At 41.7% G+C, this 18006-nt stretch overlaps 1 protein-coding gene across 1 annotated transcript in view; it reads left to right on the forward strand.

The window, feature by feature from the left end:
* Positions 1-3570: 3570 nt before the first annotated feature.
* The window catches only part of MYH15 (myosin heavy chain 15), a gene marked incomplete at both ends in the record, with an annotated part of 182920 nt that continues 168484 nt past the window's right edge, over positions 3571-18006 (forward strand). Inside the window, 9 exon segments of the mRNA XM_079705269.1 lie at positions 3571-3667; positions 7831-7937; positions 10781-10924; positions 12371-12392; positions 12395-12425; positions 12427-12518; positions 13162-13189; positions 14498-14591; positions 16404-16496. Coding sequence (XP_079561395.1) covers positions 3571-3667; positions 7831-7937; positions 10781-10924; positions 12371-12392; positions 12395-12425; positions 12427-12518; positions 13162-13189; positions 14498-14591; positions 16404-16496 — 708 coding nt within the window.

Consider the following 18006-nt stretch of genomic DNA (forward strand, 5'->3'; position numbering starts at 1 on the left):
GTGATCAATTGAATGTAGGCATGAGAGAGAAGGAGAAATTGGAAATGACTCGCAGGGTTCATTTGCAAAGATGGGAACCCTTCCATTGAAGCGGCAGGCAGAGGATGCTGGGGGAGAGAAGGAGCCCGTGAAAGAACAGTGTGAGGAAAAGACCTCTCGTGTCAAGAAAATCATCACCCCTCCTAAGGTTTCAGCTGAGTGGTGAGCTGGGAGTCACAGCTGTACAAACTCACCTCTTCCCCTGGCTTCCACTGTCCCCTGGGCTCCCTCATTCTGACCTCTGCTGCATGACCAGCACCATTCCTCCCTGGGTTGGGGGGTGGGGGGCATGAAGATTTTTCTCTTCAAATTTGCCTAAAGTGTAGCTATAATTCATGACAGAAGGAACTCCCTTTCCCAACCGTGTCCAACCCAGTCCCAGTCTATTACTCTAAGAGAGCAAAGAGCATATTTATCCTGCTCATTACTGTAGCCCCCAAGCCTAGTGTGGGCAGTTGTAGGTGGGCAATTTGTACATATTGAATGAGAGAATAAATGGACATTTTCAAAAAGCTATTGATGAAATACCTGGAGAGAGAGAGAGAACCACAGAAAATACAACCAGCATAAAATAGCTAATTTCCAAACTAGAGATTTTATTCTTAAAATAACTAAATGCTCTAGACTTAAAAGGCAGGTAACCAAATTGTTCCAGCTTGCGTGGGACTTCCCTGATTTGAGCACTGAAAGTCCCAAGTCCTGGGAAATGCTTCAGTCCCCAGACACCTGGAATGGCCAGTCACCCACGCTGGTGTCACTTCTCACATGACAGTTAACTTATTGCCTATCAAGGGCAGCTAGGTTCTGACCAGCATGAGCCTTTCCAGGCCAAGGTGAAAAGTTCACATGTCAACTCTCCCTTTCACATAAGGCTTTCGCACTCCTTGTCTTTACTAGGTAACCAAGACACATTTAACTCTGGAAATTGTTATCATGTCAATGTAAATGGAAGCATGGTGGTTTATATACTTATTTACTCAATCCCTGAGAAAGTGAAAAAGTGAGTGCTAGAACAGAACTGTAATAGTTGTTTGGCTGTACAACGAACATGCGTAAGTATCTAAGGCCTCTGTCTGAGGCCAACTTTCTGAGAGTAATGTTGCCTAAGTACCCTGTGGATAATGGATACATGTAATCTGCACTTCGTAGTTACTTCAAAGGTACTAATGTAGGTCATCCTCTTGGCCTCAGTTACCTACCTCCAAACAGTTATACTCCTGGCAATGCAGTTTCCTCCTATCCAGGGCTGCTTTCTACACCTTTAAGTATGCTAAGTCATCCAGACTAGGAAAGAGATTTACACAGCTGTGTGCTCTGTATTTTGATGTGAGCTCTTTATCCTTGGATGTTATAATAAGAACTACTTTAAAAAATCTGTTATATATGAAAGTACATGCACATGCCACAAACTGAAACAGACCAGAATGGTACAGAGTGAAGGGTAACTGTCTCCTTCTCCCACCCATATTCTGTTCCCCAGAGACATACCCGTTTCTTAGGTATCTTTCCAGGAAATGTGTACACACGCACACACACACCCACACACAAACTTATGGATATCTTCCATATCAAAGTACACTTCCTGAGCTCTACTGTCTATTGAGCACAAGTCACCAGGAAGTCACACGTAGTGAGAGGAGGAGGATAAGGTTTAATTCTCTCACAAATACAGACTCACAACTTGTCTCCCTGACTATGGTTTCTCCCCGTTCCAATTCACCCTGAACATGCTGCCAGAGCCATTTTCCTAAAATACTGCTTCCCCTCATGTCCTTGCCCAGAGTCTATGATGTTTCCTATAGACTGTTCCAAAGTTTCTCTGCCTAACTTTCAAAGCTTTCCTTCATCTAGCTCCATGTTAACTATTCAAATACTTATGAAGTATTATTATTACAAATCCTAAATCTGAATGCTCACCTGCAGAAAGGTCAATTTTATCTTTTTCTCCTGGGCAATGTCACTCCCTTTCCCATCTCTGGGCTTTGGCTCATGAGCTTCTCATGAGTAATTTTCTTCTCTCTATCTTGAAAAATGTCCCTATAGATTATAGGGACTTGCATTGTGTAGGGAGGGAAACTGAACCTAGAGAGATTAAGTGATTTCCTACAAGTCACGTGCTTATTTTCTGGCAGAGATAAAATTAACTCTTGTCCTGGACCATCAGTCTTTGCTTTAAACCGCACTCCTTAGATCCCAGAGGTGCTGTCATGGATGCACCCAAGTCACCACGAAACAAAGTATAGATTAAGTGCAGTAAAATACATGATTAGGCTTGTTAATTTTCACCCACGTATGAAATAGAAAGTGATTGCAGTTCATTCCAGACAGGGTAGACCATGGCACTGTTCAGTCATGAGGTCCCAGACCTAAGCCACCTTGGAAAGTCCTTCTCTACCTTCTCATCTATAAAATGGGGCTAAGAAGACTTGCTGTGCAAGCTTGAGTGGAGAGGAAAAAGCCTAAGACCTTTTCTGTCTAATCGGAGAGAGAATGGCCTCTCATTTGGGATCGTGATAGCCCAGATTTCATTTCTTCTTCTCATTTTCAAATGTAAAGTGTGCAGATTAAAGATAAAGTAAGTAAAGTGTTTGGTATAGACTGAATGCTCGATGAATTTAGCCCTGATAATTTGCCCAGCAACTCAGTCCCTCCAAGACTGGAACTTGCCTTGCTTGAGCTGATGAACTCCTTACACCCACTCACTTCGTTCACCACACAGCCTGCTTCCCTCCTTCAGCATGTGCTGCCCCAGGACAGCTTCCTAAAGATCCGTCTGCCAGCAGTTTCATATACCATCTGCTCTAGACACTCATCTCTGCTGCAGTACTCACCTTTTTATTTCTTTACTTTCTAATGCTGAACATTCCCCTCTTTGCCGCCATGATCTGCCTACGATGTTCCATCCACCTGGATGCACCTAGATACCTGCAAGCCCTTCCTCCCCTCCTACAAGGGCCCTGGTGTCCACAGCTCGACATTTCTCAGTCTGCCCCATTCCACCACCCACCAAGGTCAGAGCTCTGTGCTTTCAGGTTGCATTATGACTTTCATGGGCTGTAGGCACTTTTGTCTTTCTGGGCCCCTTCCTTCACAAAAAGTATTAAAAATTGCATTTTACAACTGTATTGGTATAAAGACTGATTAATAGAATCCAGGCTGGTTTCATTATTATATATCATTAAGATTATATTCATATTTTTCTTCTGCTTTTAAATGAAATTAAAATAGTTTTGTGGGCCCTTAAAAGCATCATGGACTCTAGGCACTGGGCCTTCTGTGACTAGTGGATAAGCTGATCCTGCTGGAGTAAGAGTCCTTGTGTACAGTTTTGTCATACACTTGAGACACGGCAGAGAGGTAGTGAAAAAGAAGACTTAACCCTCGTTGGTCCATCTGTGGTGAATAGTTTCTCACTTCAGGGCCTGATGTCTCCTTTCCCCTGGTTCCTTCCTACATGTGTCTTCTGCAGAGTGAATCCTTTCAGCTCACCGTTTAGGCCTCAGCCTGATGTGGTGTATCACTTTAAGGAGGATGGACCTCTCAGAGATTGGCGAGGCCGCGGCCTATCTCAGAAGAAGGAAGGCTGAGCTGCTTCTGCTCCAGGCCACGGCCTTCGATGGCAAGATTTGTGGCGCCTGCTGGCTTCACTTTATTTTACAGCTTCCAGGTGGCAACTATCTGATCAGTGGAGAGAAGCCATCAGTTCTGGAGCCTAACTTATTTGCTTGGGGTGCAATCTGTCTCCATGAACCACTGAGCAGTTGAGGAGCTCAGGGTGTGGAGGGTAAAGATGGAAGTTTGTGGGCTTCCCTGGTGGCACAGTGGTTGGGAGTCCGCCTGCCGATGCAGGGGACACGGGTTCGTGCCCCAGTCCGGGAGGATCCCACATGCCGGGGAGCGGCTGGGCCCGTGAGCCATGGCCGCTGAGCCTGCGCGTCCGGAGCCTGTGCTCCGCAACGGGAGAGGCCACAGCAGTCAGAGGCCCGCGTACCACAAAAAAAAAGATGGAAGTTTGCAAGGAAGAGCAGGAGGCCTGGGAGGCAACCCAGGCCCAAGCCCTGCTTACTTGGCCCTACAACAGGTTTTCTCTTCAAGGAACACCCAGGTATGGCCCCAGATAAAGTCTTTCTCAGAAGCCTCTTCATGTGGGTAAATAGCAGAGGACAGCGAGGGGGCTGAGACTGCAGGGGGGTTGGTGCACTGGTAGGAAGAATGAAGGAAAAGGCTCCAGGAAGGTGGGAGAAACAGAAATTGTCCTGGGCCCTCTTCAGGATTTGCTGATGCTGGAACTTTGCCCTCTGGCTGTCTTCTAGGTCAGGAGGGTCACTCAGCCAACACTAAACAGAAGATAATTGGGAGACTTGCTCACCCTGCTGAATAATTTCTTGGCAGTTATAGGCAAGGACAAAGGTTAATGAGGATTTACCCATAAGATAAAGGCTGAGTACGACATTAAAATCTCTAAATAAATGTTACATTTCCCCCCTCTTTCTATACATGTCTGGGCTGCATGGCCATCTTCTGAATTTTGGTTAATTGGAGACTTAGAGTCAGATTCACAGTGTGATCCAGCATCAAGCCACCTATATATCTCAATTCCAAAAAGTATTCAACAGCACAGCATAAACCCCGACTGAGAGTTGTTCTAGTACTCTGAATTAGTCAACATTAGGCTTTAATATGACCACTTATAATTCAAGCCAGTTAGGTAGCACGTTCTATTTCCATCATAGACCAGTCCTGGATCAGTTCCCAGTTTCCAGTCATTGGATGTCATTACTGTGATTGGATTTTAGAGTAGCTAATTATAATCCATCAAATCAAATACAATAACAGAACTATCCCTGAGGTCAGAACTGGTCATGCAGAAGCTTATCGCAAGTAGTTAGATAATGAGGGACAAGATCCTAGTGGTACCAGGGAGAAAATCAAAATGCCAAAGCATTCGAGATAATTGGATGATACATTTAGTAGAAACAGCACTGTAAATAATTCCTTAAAATATAACAATAATTCCTTAAATATTTCCTTAAAATAATAATTCCTTAAAATATAACAATCCACATAATTTCTAATTTTTTTTTTTTGGTCAAACAATCCTTCCTCATAGAAATGCACTGACAGTACAAAGAGGAGAGTCAGCAGAAGTTTTTCATCCCCCTGGGCTAGTAGACAATGGAGTCTGCTTTTTTGAACTCAGGCCAAATGGAAGCTGTGTGATAAGAGTATTTAGCAAGTAGTTTTGGGTTCAAATTCCCTGTTCTTGATGCTTTCTGGCTAATTAGAGCAAATCACTTTACCTTACTGAACCTCAGTTTCCTTATCTTTCAAATGGGAACATATGCTTTCTCTGCCTACCTTCCTTCATGAGTATCAAAGAAGACAATAAATGTGAAAAATAAACACAAGGCATTACTATGCTACCTAGAAAACTAGAATTGCTGGGTGTCAGGGAGGAAGTGTGCTTTCAGAAATAAAAACAAAACACCATTTCAAGGCAAATGTAAATGATTTTTATAGAACAAGTAAACCATCTAGTTAAAATAACTACAAAACTGAATACAGTATTACTTCAATTTTGATTAATATCATAGAAAAAAGACTTGAAAAAAATGCTTCAGATAGATAACAGTGGTTATCTCTGAGTTGTTCCATTATGGGTGATTATTTTAAAATGTTTTTCTTTACACATTTCTCTACTTGTAAAGCTTTTTTGCAATAAACACGTGTTACCTTTATGTTGGAAAATATATTTAATCATCTAAAACTATGAAATCATAGAGACAAACCTCCTGAGCTTACAGATGAGAAAACTAAGGCCCAAAGAGTTGAGGCCATTGCCTTACATCTTGTTACTAGCAAAGCCAGGCCTAAAATCCAGGTGGCCTGAATCAAAGCCATTGCTGTCTATGTTTCCATCCTTGCAGTTATTCATGAGAATTCAAGGAATGAAAAGTTGACTGAGTTTATTTACTTCATCTTCAGAACCATCCTTCTCTGGGACTCGGTCTCCAGTAGGTAAGTGCTTCCAAAAATTCTTCTCTCCCACTGTTTCCAGAGGTGATAAAAGAAAGAGTTAATCATGAGGAAGGTGATGAACATAATTTCTGAGAGAAAAACTGGAGGGAAAAAAGCTCAGCATATAATATAGAGGAAGAATGCTTTAGTGGAAAAGCTCTGATTTAGGAGGTAAATGATCTAATTTCTAGTGTCATTATTCTAATGACTGTCACTAATTAGCTATGTGACTGTGGACAACTCTGTTAATCTCTCTTCCCAGGTTCTTTTTCTAAAAAAAATAAAAATGACAAAAGGGAAGTCTGTGCCAGGTGGTACCCATGTTTCTTTCAAGTAATAACACTTGGTTTAAAAGCAACACAATGTATGCAAATGGGTGCTTTTCAAAAACAAGCTTATTTTCATAGACATAACACAAAGCCAAATTAGCTTTTGCAAAAAAACCCAAAATGATTAATACAATTAAAACCAGTATTTAAAACGCAAACAACAAGTAGAAGCAAATGCAAAATCAATCAGATAGGAATACAAAAATCCTCTTGCCCAGCAGTTTGAGTGGTGAATTGGTTGTAACCAGGGAAAGGGAAAGAGAGCACAGTGTAGGTGGTGATGGCAGGAAAGTAGTGAGCAATGAAATTCTTTTCAGAGACAAGTGTGATGGAAGAGGGGTGCGTGCCGCCCAGCTTCACATCCTTTTTCCACACTCTGTCCTCAAGTCCTATCGTCCACCTCTGGGGAGAGCGTCTGGCGAGGCTGCCCATCCTGCAGCAGTGAGGCTCGCTAGCTTTTGTGATTCATGTGTTTTGGGGAGGGGGGATGGAGTTGGCACTACCAGCCAGTGCTGTGGCTGCAGTAGGGTCTCCCCTGTGCATCCCACAGCCCTAGGCTCAGATTTTCCCTCTTCCAGCCAAATGCTCTCCTTGCCCCCTTCCCCCTATCTACCTGAGGAGCTGTGAACAGGGATTTCTGTGAGCTTCTGGTAAGACTCACTTTCCTTTAAGAGACTCTTTCTTATTCATCTTCCCTAGTGATCTGCCTCAGGTGGGAGAGGAGTTGAGAAGCACCGAGCGAGGCCAAGAGAAGCTGCCTCAGACGTTCATAAGAATTCTGGCTTGTGTCACCCAAAGCCTCTTATTGGTTGATCGCTTTGTAGAGGGCTGCTTTGCTAAGGCGTGAGACATGGGGTTGAGGCAGGGGGAGAGAAAAACAATATATGGGGAAAAATAATATGAATCATTTATGCTGTATGACAGCAATCATCCATATTCTCTCTCCTCAATTCTCCCCCCTCCAAGTCTACCGTATAATTCTCTTAGCAGGCTTTCATTCCAAAATTAAAAATAAGGTCTAAAGAAATCCTGACGGACAGACATGGCCACGAACCTAAATTTTCACTTAGTTGTAACCAGACCTTTCTGAGGGAAGTATTTTGGAGGGAGTTGGGAAGGCTAAGAGCCCCAGGCAAACCACCAAGCACCTGGGGCTGTGAGTGGGAGGTAAGTGTGGGGATTGGGAGAGGTGGGTAAGGTTTTAGCAAAATGTTCCCAATCTCCACTTGCTGAAACGCTTCTTGCTCCTAAACAGTCCTTATGTAGGTTTACCTTCAGGGTGAGCGTTCATGATTTTATCTAACTTTGTAACTTCCTATATTGGTGACACCAGGTCAACAAGCAGACTTAGCAGAAATGAGACCATGTCCATCAGTATGAAAGTGTCCAACGTACATTTCCTACAGGGACTGTAGTTAAATATCCATTTTTTTCCCCTCTGTAGGGAAGAAGAAATGCTGGATTCATGATGGGAAGAACACTTATGTTGAGGCTGAGATTAGAGGGGGTGGAGATGATGGCAGAATAATTGTTGAGACAACAGATGGAAAGGTAAAGAAATCTTTATTTCAGCCCATTGGTGACTAAGTTCTCTATTTAATTTAATAATTAGGTGTGTCCTTTCTCTAATTGTTTTGTTAAAAACCTGGGGTAGGAGATGCCACTGATACACTTTAGAAAACTCATTAATCTTTAAGAAGCTCCTCCACTTAACTATCGAAGATGTAATGACGAACATTGAAGAATCAGTAAACCGGCTGCCGGTGGTAAAGCTCATTGACTCTAGAATGCACAAGTTTTTCCACTTCTTCTATCGTATTTCAAGTTCTTTTTTTTTTTTTTTTTTGCGGTACGTGGGCCTCTCACTGTTGTGGCCTCTCCCGTTGTGGAGCACAGGCTCCGGACGCGCAGGCTCAGCGGCCGTGGCTCATGGGCTTAGTTGCTCCGCAGCACGTGGGATCTTCCCGGACCGGGGCACGAACCGGTGTCCCCTGCATCGGCAGGTGGACTCTCAACCACTGCGCCACCAGGGAAGCCCTCAAGTTCTTTTTTAAAGGTGGCTCTTGGAGTAAATAATGACCTTAGGAACTGTGAAGCAAGCTATGTTTGTAGGATCAGGAAAGAGTGGGATAATCTGAATAAAAATAGAACAGTGTCAGAGGAACCAAGAAATGGGAGAATGGTCTGTAATGTCAAACGCTAGAGAAAGAGATTTAGGGCTTGGAGAGAGCCTTGAACTTCAGAATTAGGAGGTCACCTATGACCTTTGAAAGAGAAGCTTAGGTCAAGTGTTGGGGCATAAGTTAGACTGTGAGGGGTCATAGAGAGAATGTGTAGTGAGGCTGTAACAGTCCCCAACCCCTTCTCCCTGTCACCAAGGTATTCAGAGCAACAGGGCAATATTGTACAGACAGCCTACTCTCAGAACCTTTGCCTGCATCACTGACCTCAGGTGCCTGCCAGCTCCATGGCAGAGAATTGGGCCCTATTTCTGCCCTGACTTGGATGAACACTTCATTATAGATTTTACAGATGATTTCCTGCCCATATGCAATTCACCAATCTCCTTCCAATTCTGCCCTTCCCGACTCCATAACAAGCCACATCCTATAACAAACAGGTACGATCATTATCAGAAAGTTTGTCTTTTTCATGCCCTTATCTTTGTATTTAGACAATTTATGATCTAAAGCATTGCCATCTGAATTGTAAAATTCTGGAGGCCACTGAAAAACTACCACTTATGGTGTCTTAATATGCCTTCCTGATGGTGTCTGTACATTTAAAAAATCACAAGTTAGGTAGATTTTATATAACTAATTAATGGAATTAAGGACAAAACTTGGTCCTTATCAATAGGAATATACATATTTAGGCAAGGGAAAAATTCAGAATGTCTTAAATAAGGAAACTAAGGGATTCAATGATTTTCTCCCAGTCTGTGTGTTGTCTTTTCACTTTCTTGATTGTGTCCAGTTCAATTTTATTAGGCCTCCAGATGAGAAGTTTGTTCTTCTGAGCACATTTTTTAAAAGTGCTGTCTTTTTAACAGTATTTATGATGATTTGTGAATATAATGTGATTACAACTATGAAAGAAATCATAGGAAGAAGAACATGAAAGCAACAAGTTAATGATATAGAAAGAGGAGTCTAAAGGTGGGTGGCTGTGTTCAGCTTGACCTTTCACCATCTAATGGAGGTCCCATTCCCCCCAGCCCCACTCTGCATCTCCCTGGCTCCAGGCTTCCTCCTCCTGATGTTAGAAGTGACTACACTTCCAATCACCTTTGGTCTTTGTAACATTAACAAAGGCAATAAAGCCAGTGGGTGGAGAGTAATACTTAAAGTTGGTAACGAAAGGAGAGAAAAATAGAATCAGAGCTGAGGGGAGGTTTTTGGTGTAAGAAACCTGATTATGTTCTATGGGAGAGAAGGAGTCCATGAAATATGGAAACTGAAAGGGACTCAAAAGAAAAGGGATTACTGTTTGAACAATGTCAAAGAAGACCATGGATAGGAATGAGATCAGGAATACTGAGAGTGTGGGAGACTCAGAAGAAGCAGTTATTACCAACTGGGATTAAATGGAGCAATAAGCTGATACCAATATGCATTAATCAAGGAAAAGGGCTATAGGAAATGAGGTTAGGAAACTTTTGAGAGTAACTCTAAGCAACTATTTGGTAGTAGCAATGCATCCATATTAATTAAGATATCAATACTTATTGAGTACCTACTATGTCCTTAGCATTGTGATAAGGGCTTTAATAACTTTAGAAGAAGAAAACATCTAGACTACTTCATAAGATGCTTATAATCTAGCTGGGAAATAGTTTAACACAGCCACTTATTAAAACATACACAAGAGTTAATACTCTCAAGATAGTACAGGTTATGTATATGGTAAAAGACTTAAGGAGGGAAAAATAATGAGCTGGGGGAGTTGGGGAAGGCTTGAGGAAGAGAATAGGTCTTAAGCCAAGTCTGGAAGGATGAGTCTGCCTCCTTGATCATTCACTCTAAATTCCTTCTTCTAAACCTCTAGGATATGTTGAGACATCTAGAGAGGGGCTAGATCATGAGCAATATAATGTGTGTTCTCTCAGGGGCAATCTCAGTCTGAGGAGCCACAGGATCAGGGCACTGCAATTTAGAAAATTTTAATTCAACAAAAACACTTTTAAAAAACTTTATCTTCGGGCAAGGAGAGAACATGAGTTGGAGGAACACCTGTTTCTTGGGAAAAACAGGTTGGTTTAACCTCCTCTGGCTCCATCCTCTAATGAGGCATCTTTTTCTTAACTCCTTGAAAATTCTTCCCAATGCATGGCAAAAATGAATGAGCATAGAAGAAATAGGGGAATATATCTTACATTTTCCTCCTCTCTGCAGAGTCTGAGTGTCAAGGAGGGCGAAATCCAGCAGATGAATCCCCCAGAGTTTGAAATGATTAAAGACATGGCAATGCTGACTCACCTCAATGAAACATCTGTGCTGCATGCCCTGAAGAGGCGCTATAATCATTGGATGATCTATGTACGCGTATATGCTTCACTCCTGAAACAGAATGCTGGCATCACATTGGCGATGTCCCAGCCCTCTTTTGGGTGAAAAAGATATTGAATTTAAGCATACTCATATGAGAATAATCCTTGAGAAATGCCCACTAGGAAAGGACATTATCTTAGCATTTCCCCAGTTTTATTTGGTCAGTATTCATATCCCTTCCCACAGGTTTTCATCCTAAAGTAAAGGCATGAGGCTTGGAGCATGATAGACCCGTGTCCAAATGCCACCTCTGTTTCTTACTAGTAGTTTTCTTCTTGAAGTCACCTTATCTGTAAAGTGGGATAATAATGTCTGTCTCTCCATGGTAGCTTGGAGGATAAATAAAAGAATGTAAAGCATGTAGTTCAGTGCCTGTTACCTAGTTAGTGCTCAATAAATGGAATAATTTTTTTCATCATCATTAAATTGGTGATGATTGGTTGCTCAGCTTCTTTAGTTCACTCAATCTATTCAGCAGGAGCTGCACTGAGCAGATTAGTCAAAGTTGATGGCATTTGGGACCCATTGCTATAGCAGCCTTGCCATGCAGCCAGCTTGCTCCTGGGCACTCTGTTTTACGGTGTGACTGTCTTTGTTTCCCTAAGATGCTGTAACAAAATTACCGGAAACACGGTGGCTTAAAACAATAGAAACTTATTCTGTCACAGTTCTAGAGGCCGGAGTCCAAGATCAAATAAACTCAGCAGTCACACTCCCTCTAGAGCCTCTAGGGGAGAATCATTCCTTACCTGTGCCGGTTTCCAGTGGCTTTTGGCATATTCCCTGTGGCCGCATCACTCCAGTCTTTGCCTCCATCTCCACATCACCGACTCCTCTGTGTGTCTCTTATACGGTGATTAGCTGTTGGATTTAAGCCCCATCCAGATATCATCCTGAGGTTCTTACCTTAATTACACGTGCAAAGATCCTTTTTCCAAATAAGATCCCGTTCACAGGTTCTAGAGATTAAGACGTGTACATATCTTTTGGGGAGCCACAGTCCAGCCACCACGGTTTGAGTGACCCACATGAGCTATTACCCCAGTGCCTTAAGCATCAGGTTCCTAATCTTGCAGAGGCACAGATTCCCTTTGGGCCTCAAATGCCTGAGAGCTGGTTACCAAAATCAACAAGCCTTCTGTCAGAGTCCTCCTTGTCTTCAAAAGTTGTGTGTGTGTGTGTGTGTGTGAGACAAGTTAGTGGTTGACAAATCTCCCAGGGGAGAGGTAATCCCAGGCCCCCTTGTTAGTCTAATATGGTTCTGTCTCTTCCTATTAGAAGTCCCTGCTGTGCAAGAACCCAAAAGCTCTCTTTCTTTTAGTTCCTTTATAAGTAAATATTCATTCGAGCAAATGTTACCTGACATTGAAAGAGCTGACAAACCTGGAAGTATTCCTAACTTGTTTTCGGAAATCTTTTCTGATCTTCTGTCAGATATATTCGGGTCTCTCCTGTGTGAGCCTCAAAAGTGGCTTCCAGTAACACAGAGCAGTGGCAGCCATCTACAAAGGGAAGAGGCGATCAGAGGCTCCCCCTCACATCTTCGCTGTGGCCAATAATGCCTTTCAGGATATGCTTCACAGTAAGTGGCTGCCCTACAAAATGAAGGGTAAAAATATCTGATCTACTTTTTCTCCGTGTCACTAAGAGGCAGGTAGGCATTGTGAGCGGAGCATGGCCTTTATAGTTGCCTAATCACTTGAAGCCTCCGTTTTCTTCTGGATAAAACGTGAGCAAAATAGGGCCTACCTCCTAGGGTTATGGGGACGATTAGCTCGCATATCAAATTAAGTGACATAATGCCTTGAAAGTGCTCAGCCCAGTGTCTGGCCCAGAGTGAGCCCCCTGTAGATGTCAGCTTTTATTACAAAAAGTACCTGCTAGAATGTCTGGCACAAAGAGGTTATTCTGTAGCTATTATTACACCAGTCTTAATAAAAGGCTTAAAATAGTGATATGTCAACCATTTGTCATTTACCATTTGTATTTGGATCAAGGAGAGAGTGATAGAATTCGTATGATCTTATGACTGGCCTACATAGAGTCAAGAGAAAATCTATTTTACTTTGTACCATTGAAACGGTATTTTTTCTAACTGTATACAGAGCAAATCCTTCTCCTTGTGTCTGACTTCAAACTGTAACCAAGGAAATTTTGAATAAGTTCATGCCAGTACATGGCAGCTCTGGTAGAAGAATGATCTGACATTTTCCTTTCTTTTGTAGATCGAAAGAATCAGTCTGTACTCTTCACGTTAAGTGTTTGCCTTGCTTTTTCTTTTTGGCCAGCAGTGAGTGTTTCAATCGAAACAGACACCTACATTTCACTGGATAGGAAACATAAATTCACTGCCTTTGAATTGTTGTTCTTTAGATACCGAATACATTCTAGGCAAGAGTAAGATAGGAAAGTGTCATAACACTTTAGTCAGTGATTAGCCAAATATGGTGCCAGCTAGGCTGCCTCCCATTTTAGAAGATCCTTTGGAACCTGCAGTGCACATGCTGGGCTTAATCATTTTCTTGATGGAGAGAGCTCCCTGTCCAAATGATCATTTTCAAAGTTCTCTGGTCTGGCTAACTGGGCAGAAAGACTGAAAGTCCAGTGGGTATGACCACAGAACAGATAACATGCTGTTGTGAGCAGCCAGAATGGGGCAGGCCAAGGTACATTAAGTAGTGGGAACTAAAAGATGGTGAGGCTTAGAGGGACAAGAAAAGGGAGTGAAGAAGAAGGATGGAAAGGATTTCACTGATACCATATTGTATGTTAATTTTGATGGGCAGAGCATTGGCTGGCCAGGTGAACTGTCAGCATGGTGGTTGAGGGGAGAGGCTGGGACTCGAGAAACAGTCAAATGCTCAAGTTCTTGCTCTTCCTATGCAGTGATTATGCCACCTCATGTGTTAGGCTGTCCATTAGCTTCAGCCATCCCCAGAAAAATAATAGGTCTCCGAATCTTAGAGCTAGAAGAGTGGTTAAAGTTCAGCCCTTTGCAGAGGGGATAGACTATTTTCTGGAGTTGCAGGCAGATAAAGGCAGGCCTTGATACTATGATGCTTTGGGTGAGAGGCTATAAATTCACTGTTGTGTTCTCTCCACATTACAAAGTTAGCTGATTATCAAAGGTAAAAGGGAAGTCTAAAGCTCAACTTCCTGGTAGAATGTTTGGTAGGTTCTCTTCCGAGGGACCTGGCCATGTGATGGTAGCCTTCATATGTGACAATCTCTTGAACAGTTGGTGGTGAGGAGACCTATCTCTAATTAGCAAAGATACTCTTCAACTTTTTGTTAACAGGACCATGAGGAACAGGCTTCTTATTTTTATAAAGTCTTTGATCTTTCCCTACTCCAGATTTTTGCTCATGTTTTTCCAGCCTGAGATGTCCTTTTCCTTCTCCCAACCAACTAAATGTTTGCATCTCCTTCAAGTTCCCTCTTAAGTTCCACTTTTCTATAAAACTTTCCCTCTTGCCTTAGTTTATATGTTTAAAATTATTTATCTTTCATTGTATTTATAATCTGAACCAGTTAACTGTGTCATTGAATTTCCAATCATAGAGGAGAATCTGGTGCTGGAAAGACTGTGAACACCAAACATATTATCCAGTACTTTGCCACCATAGCAACCACGGGTGAATCCAGAGAAAAGCCAGTAAGTGTTTATACATCTTGGCAGAAAAGGTGGATGGCCCTATCTGCTAATCATGGAGGCTCTGCCCCGATCACTTATGGGGAGAAAGGAGGAAACCGCACCATAGAACAATTAAAAAATTATAGAAAATTCTTTTCCCCCATTTTTCCTTTGCCTCTTGGGAGGGTCATCAAGTACTCTGAACCAATAACCCGAAAACATTAAATTACATAATTTGTTTCAGATCTGCTTCAAGGGGCATTTACTGGCCTGGTCTTTGTTGCTTGGACCCTCTGAGAATTAGCTACTTAAGATCCAAACCACCTTCCCCCAAAACTAGGGTTACCAATGCCTTGAATGGCCACTTTTGATATTTCTCAATATTGAATATCTTCTTTGTGGTATTTCTTTAGCTACTGTGAGATGTCAGAATCCCTCAAATATGTACCAATAGAAAGAACTCTGCTTCCTTTACCACTAACTTCTGGACCAAATCCCAAATGCCCAATGGATGTACCCTCAACTTCAATCACATTCTAGGTTCTGAAAACTTTACCTTCTCTCTTTCTCTAATTATTTTTATCCTTGGTAATTTTTGCTTTAGCTTACTTTGTTTAGCTCCATTAACAGGTTGATGGTAATAATCTGAGGATACCTAGACCATGAGAGTTGGTATGCAAAATAAGATTAGATAATGCTGAGCAAAACTCAAAATCAATGAGTTACTGAGCTGTTGGAGCCTCTCATCTATGTCTGACATTACTGCTTTGCTTTTTCAGTATGATCCTAGATGTCTCCTGCTGTATTTGCAAGATAAGAAGTATATCAAAATAGCAATCTAGTCCAATTTCCACACCATAGAAAGTTTCTTTTCCAACCACCACATTCCTGAATTTGATTGATTTCTCTAGGTATCATTGAATTCTATTATTCACCAGATATTACTTCATTTGTGTGTACATTTTAGGTTGTTTTGTGTGCATTTGTTTGTTTGGTCTAACCATTGAGCCCTATGATTATACATAACACAATACATAATACATAAAAGTTCTGTGAAAAATTTTGCTTATATAGCCCTTTTATTTATTTAAAGGACAGTAAACCCATAATACGTAGAAGGAATATAGTATTTGTAAATCTATAAATTCTTAAATACCACATACTATAAAATGCCCCCCATAAAATGTATCTTTGAGGCTGACTGGAAAAAAACAAAGCTATGTTGCAGTTTAGGTGCTAAGTGGTCATTAGAACTCGCTCAGTGTAGGTGACCTGCTTTGGCCCATCAACCTGAACCAATATGATTCAAATTCAAGACCAATAATACCATTTCAAGTCACTGCTTGGTGTGAACCTCTAGGTTACTTAGGAATAACAGCAAGCAAAAATGTAATTTAATAATGCTGCATCTGCTGTATTATTTTTGGATAAATTTCCAGGTGTAAGGATTGAATGGGAAGAGAGGCAGATTAGCAATGAGGGGGGATATATGGAATGAAGTTTGGAAATAGGCCATGGTATTTGTTGTTGTTGTTTACTTTGGTAAAATATCAGTTTTCTTTTCCTACTCAGGCCAATGCCAACCAAAAGAGAAGCATTGCAAATAAATTAACTCCCACATATAGTCATGGGGCATCATATATTGTCAATCTTTCATCTATCTATTTTTGAGTTCCCGTTCCAAAATAACCTTTCATCACCAAAGTTGGAAGTAGTTTTTGGCTACTGGTTACCAAAACAAGAATGAGGTTTGACCTGGGTATGGAGGGCTTGCCATATTACAGAATTCCGGGAAAAGTTTCATCAGCTTTATTTCTCTTACCTGTATCCCAGGGGACTCTACAAAATCAAATCAAACGAGTGAATCCTGTCTTGGAAGCATTTGGAAATGCCAAAACCCTGAGAAATGACAACTCCTCTCGCTTTGTAAGTAACATGATTGAGCAATATATCAGAGTCTTTAGTTTTTAGCAAATGGTAAAATTCATGCCTGAGCACACAGATCCAAAAAAATTTTTAGAACATCAAAGGAGGTTATTGGGGCTTCCCTGGTGGCGCAGTGGTTGGGAGTCCGCCTGCTGATGCAGGGGACACGGGTTCGTGCCCCAGTCTGAGAGGATCCCACGTGCCGCGGAGCGGCTGGGCCTGTGAGCCATGGCCGCTGGGCCTGCGCGTCCGGAGCCTGTGCTCCACAATGGGAGAGGCCACAACAGTGAGAGGCCCGCGTACCACAAAAAAAAAAAAAAAAAAGAAGGTTATAGATTAATGTTCATAATATTGTTAGCTTCCTCAAGGAAGTCTGCCAGCTTCATCATTAAGACAATTAAATACATAGAAATATGTACTTGAGAAGCTTCTGCTGTTTGGTTAGTTTCAGGAAGAAAATATTTATCTTAATAGTGTCAAATTCCTTTATACTCCCAGTAGGGAAGCTCATTCAGCAAATTCTAATAATGTTTTATATTTTAGTACATTTTTACAGATCTGTAAATACTTTCTCCTTCATAATTTCCTATACTCCTTGTAATAAGTCATTTTAGCAAGCGCTTCCAAATTCACTTACTACAATTATTGTTTCTACTCTTGCCTATGGCCCCCCTGCCCCTGCATGTTTTTCATTGAGGATTTTTGGGGGGGGCACAGGGAGAAAGCACTTTTTAAAGTAGCTTTTGATAACTAGCAGTCCCATGATAGAAGAAGGATTTGGATTTCAAACTCAAGCTTCACCAATCCGTTTTATGCCAAGAATGAGTGGCAGGGAGCCACTATATAATTTACAAGGAAATTTGCAGAAGGCTTCCTGTTTGAGGCTCTAGGCATAATTAAATAACAGCCTCCTGCTGATTTGGCTGGTTTCCCTCCAAAGCCTTAGAGCTGCCCTGACTACACTTACATCTGCTTGCGATGTCCGGCTGCATAGCAGGTACTAATACTGGGCAATAAAACAACTGCTAGATTTGGGATTTGTTAGAATTTGGAGGGATTTTCCACTTAAATATGAAAGAAAGAAAGCTGAAAAAAAAAAAAAAAAACCGAGAGAGCAAAAGGAAGGATGGAAGAGAGGGAGGGAAAAATGGAAGATAAAGGAAAGGGAAGAGAGTAAAAGAAAAGAACAGTAAGTAGAAAGAAACGTAAATAAGGAAAGAAAGCAACTGAAAAAGACCAAGAACAAGAAAAAAATTGGAAGGATAGAAGGAAAGAAAGAAGTAGAAAAGCACAGTAAACAAAATGGATGAATAGAAAGAAGGAAGGAAAGAAGGGAGAAGGAAAGAGAAGAGGGGGTTCAAAAAATCAAGAAATGCAGATTAAATTCTTTCGATTAATACTCTGTTGTATACTATGCATGAAGAATGTCACCTGCCATATCAGTAAAAAAGGATGTTGCAGCCATCAAACCATCAGCCACTGTAGTCGCTCCCTACCCGACCACTGTGCA

The sequence above is a fragment of the Hyperoodon ampullatus genome, assembly GCF_949752795.1.
Source record: "Hyperoodon ampullatus genome assembly, chromosome: 5".
In the NCBI taxonomy this organism is placed as follows: Eukaryota; Metazoa; Chordata; class Mammalia; order Artiodactyla; family Ziphiidae; genus Hyperoodon; species Hyperoodon ampullatus.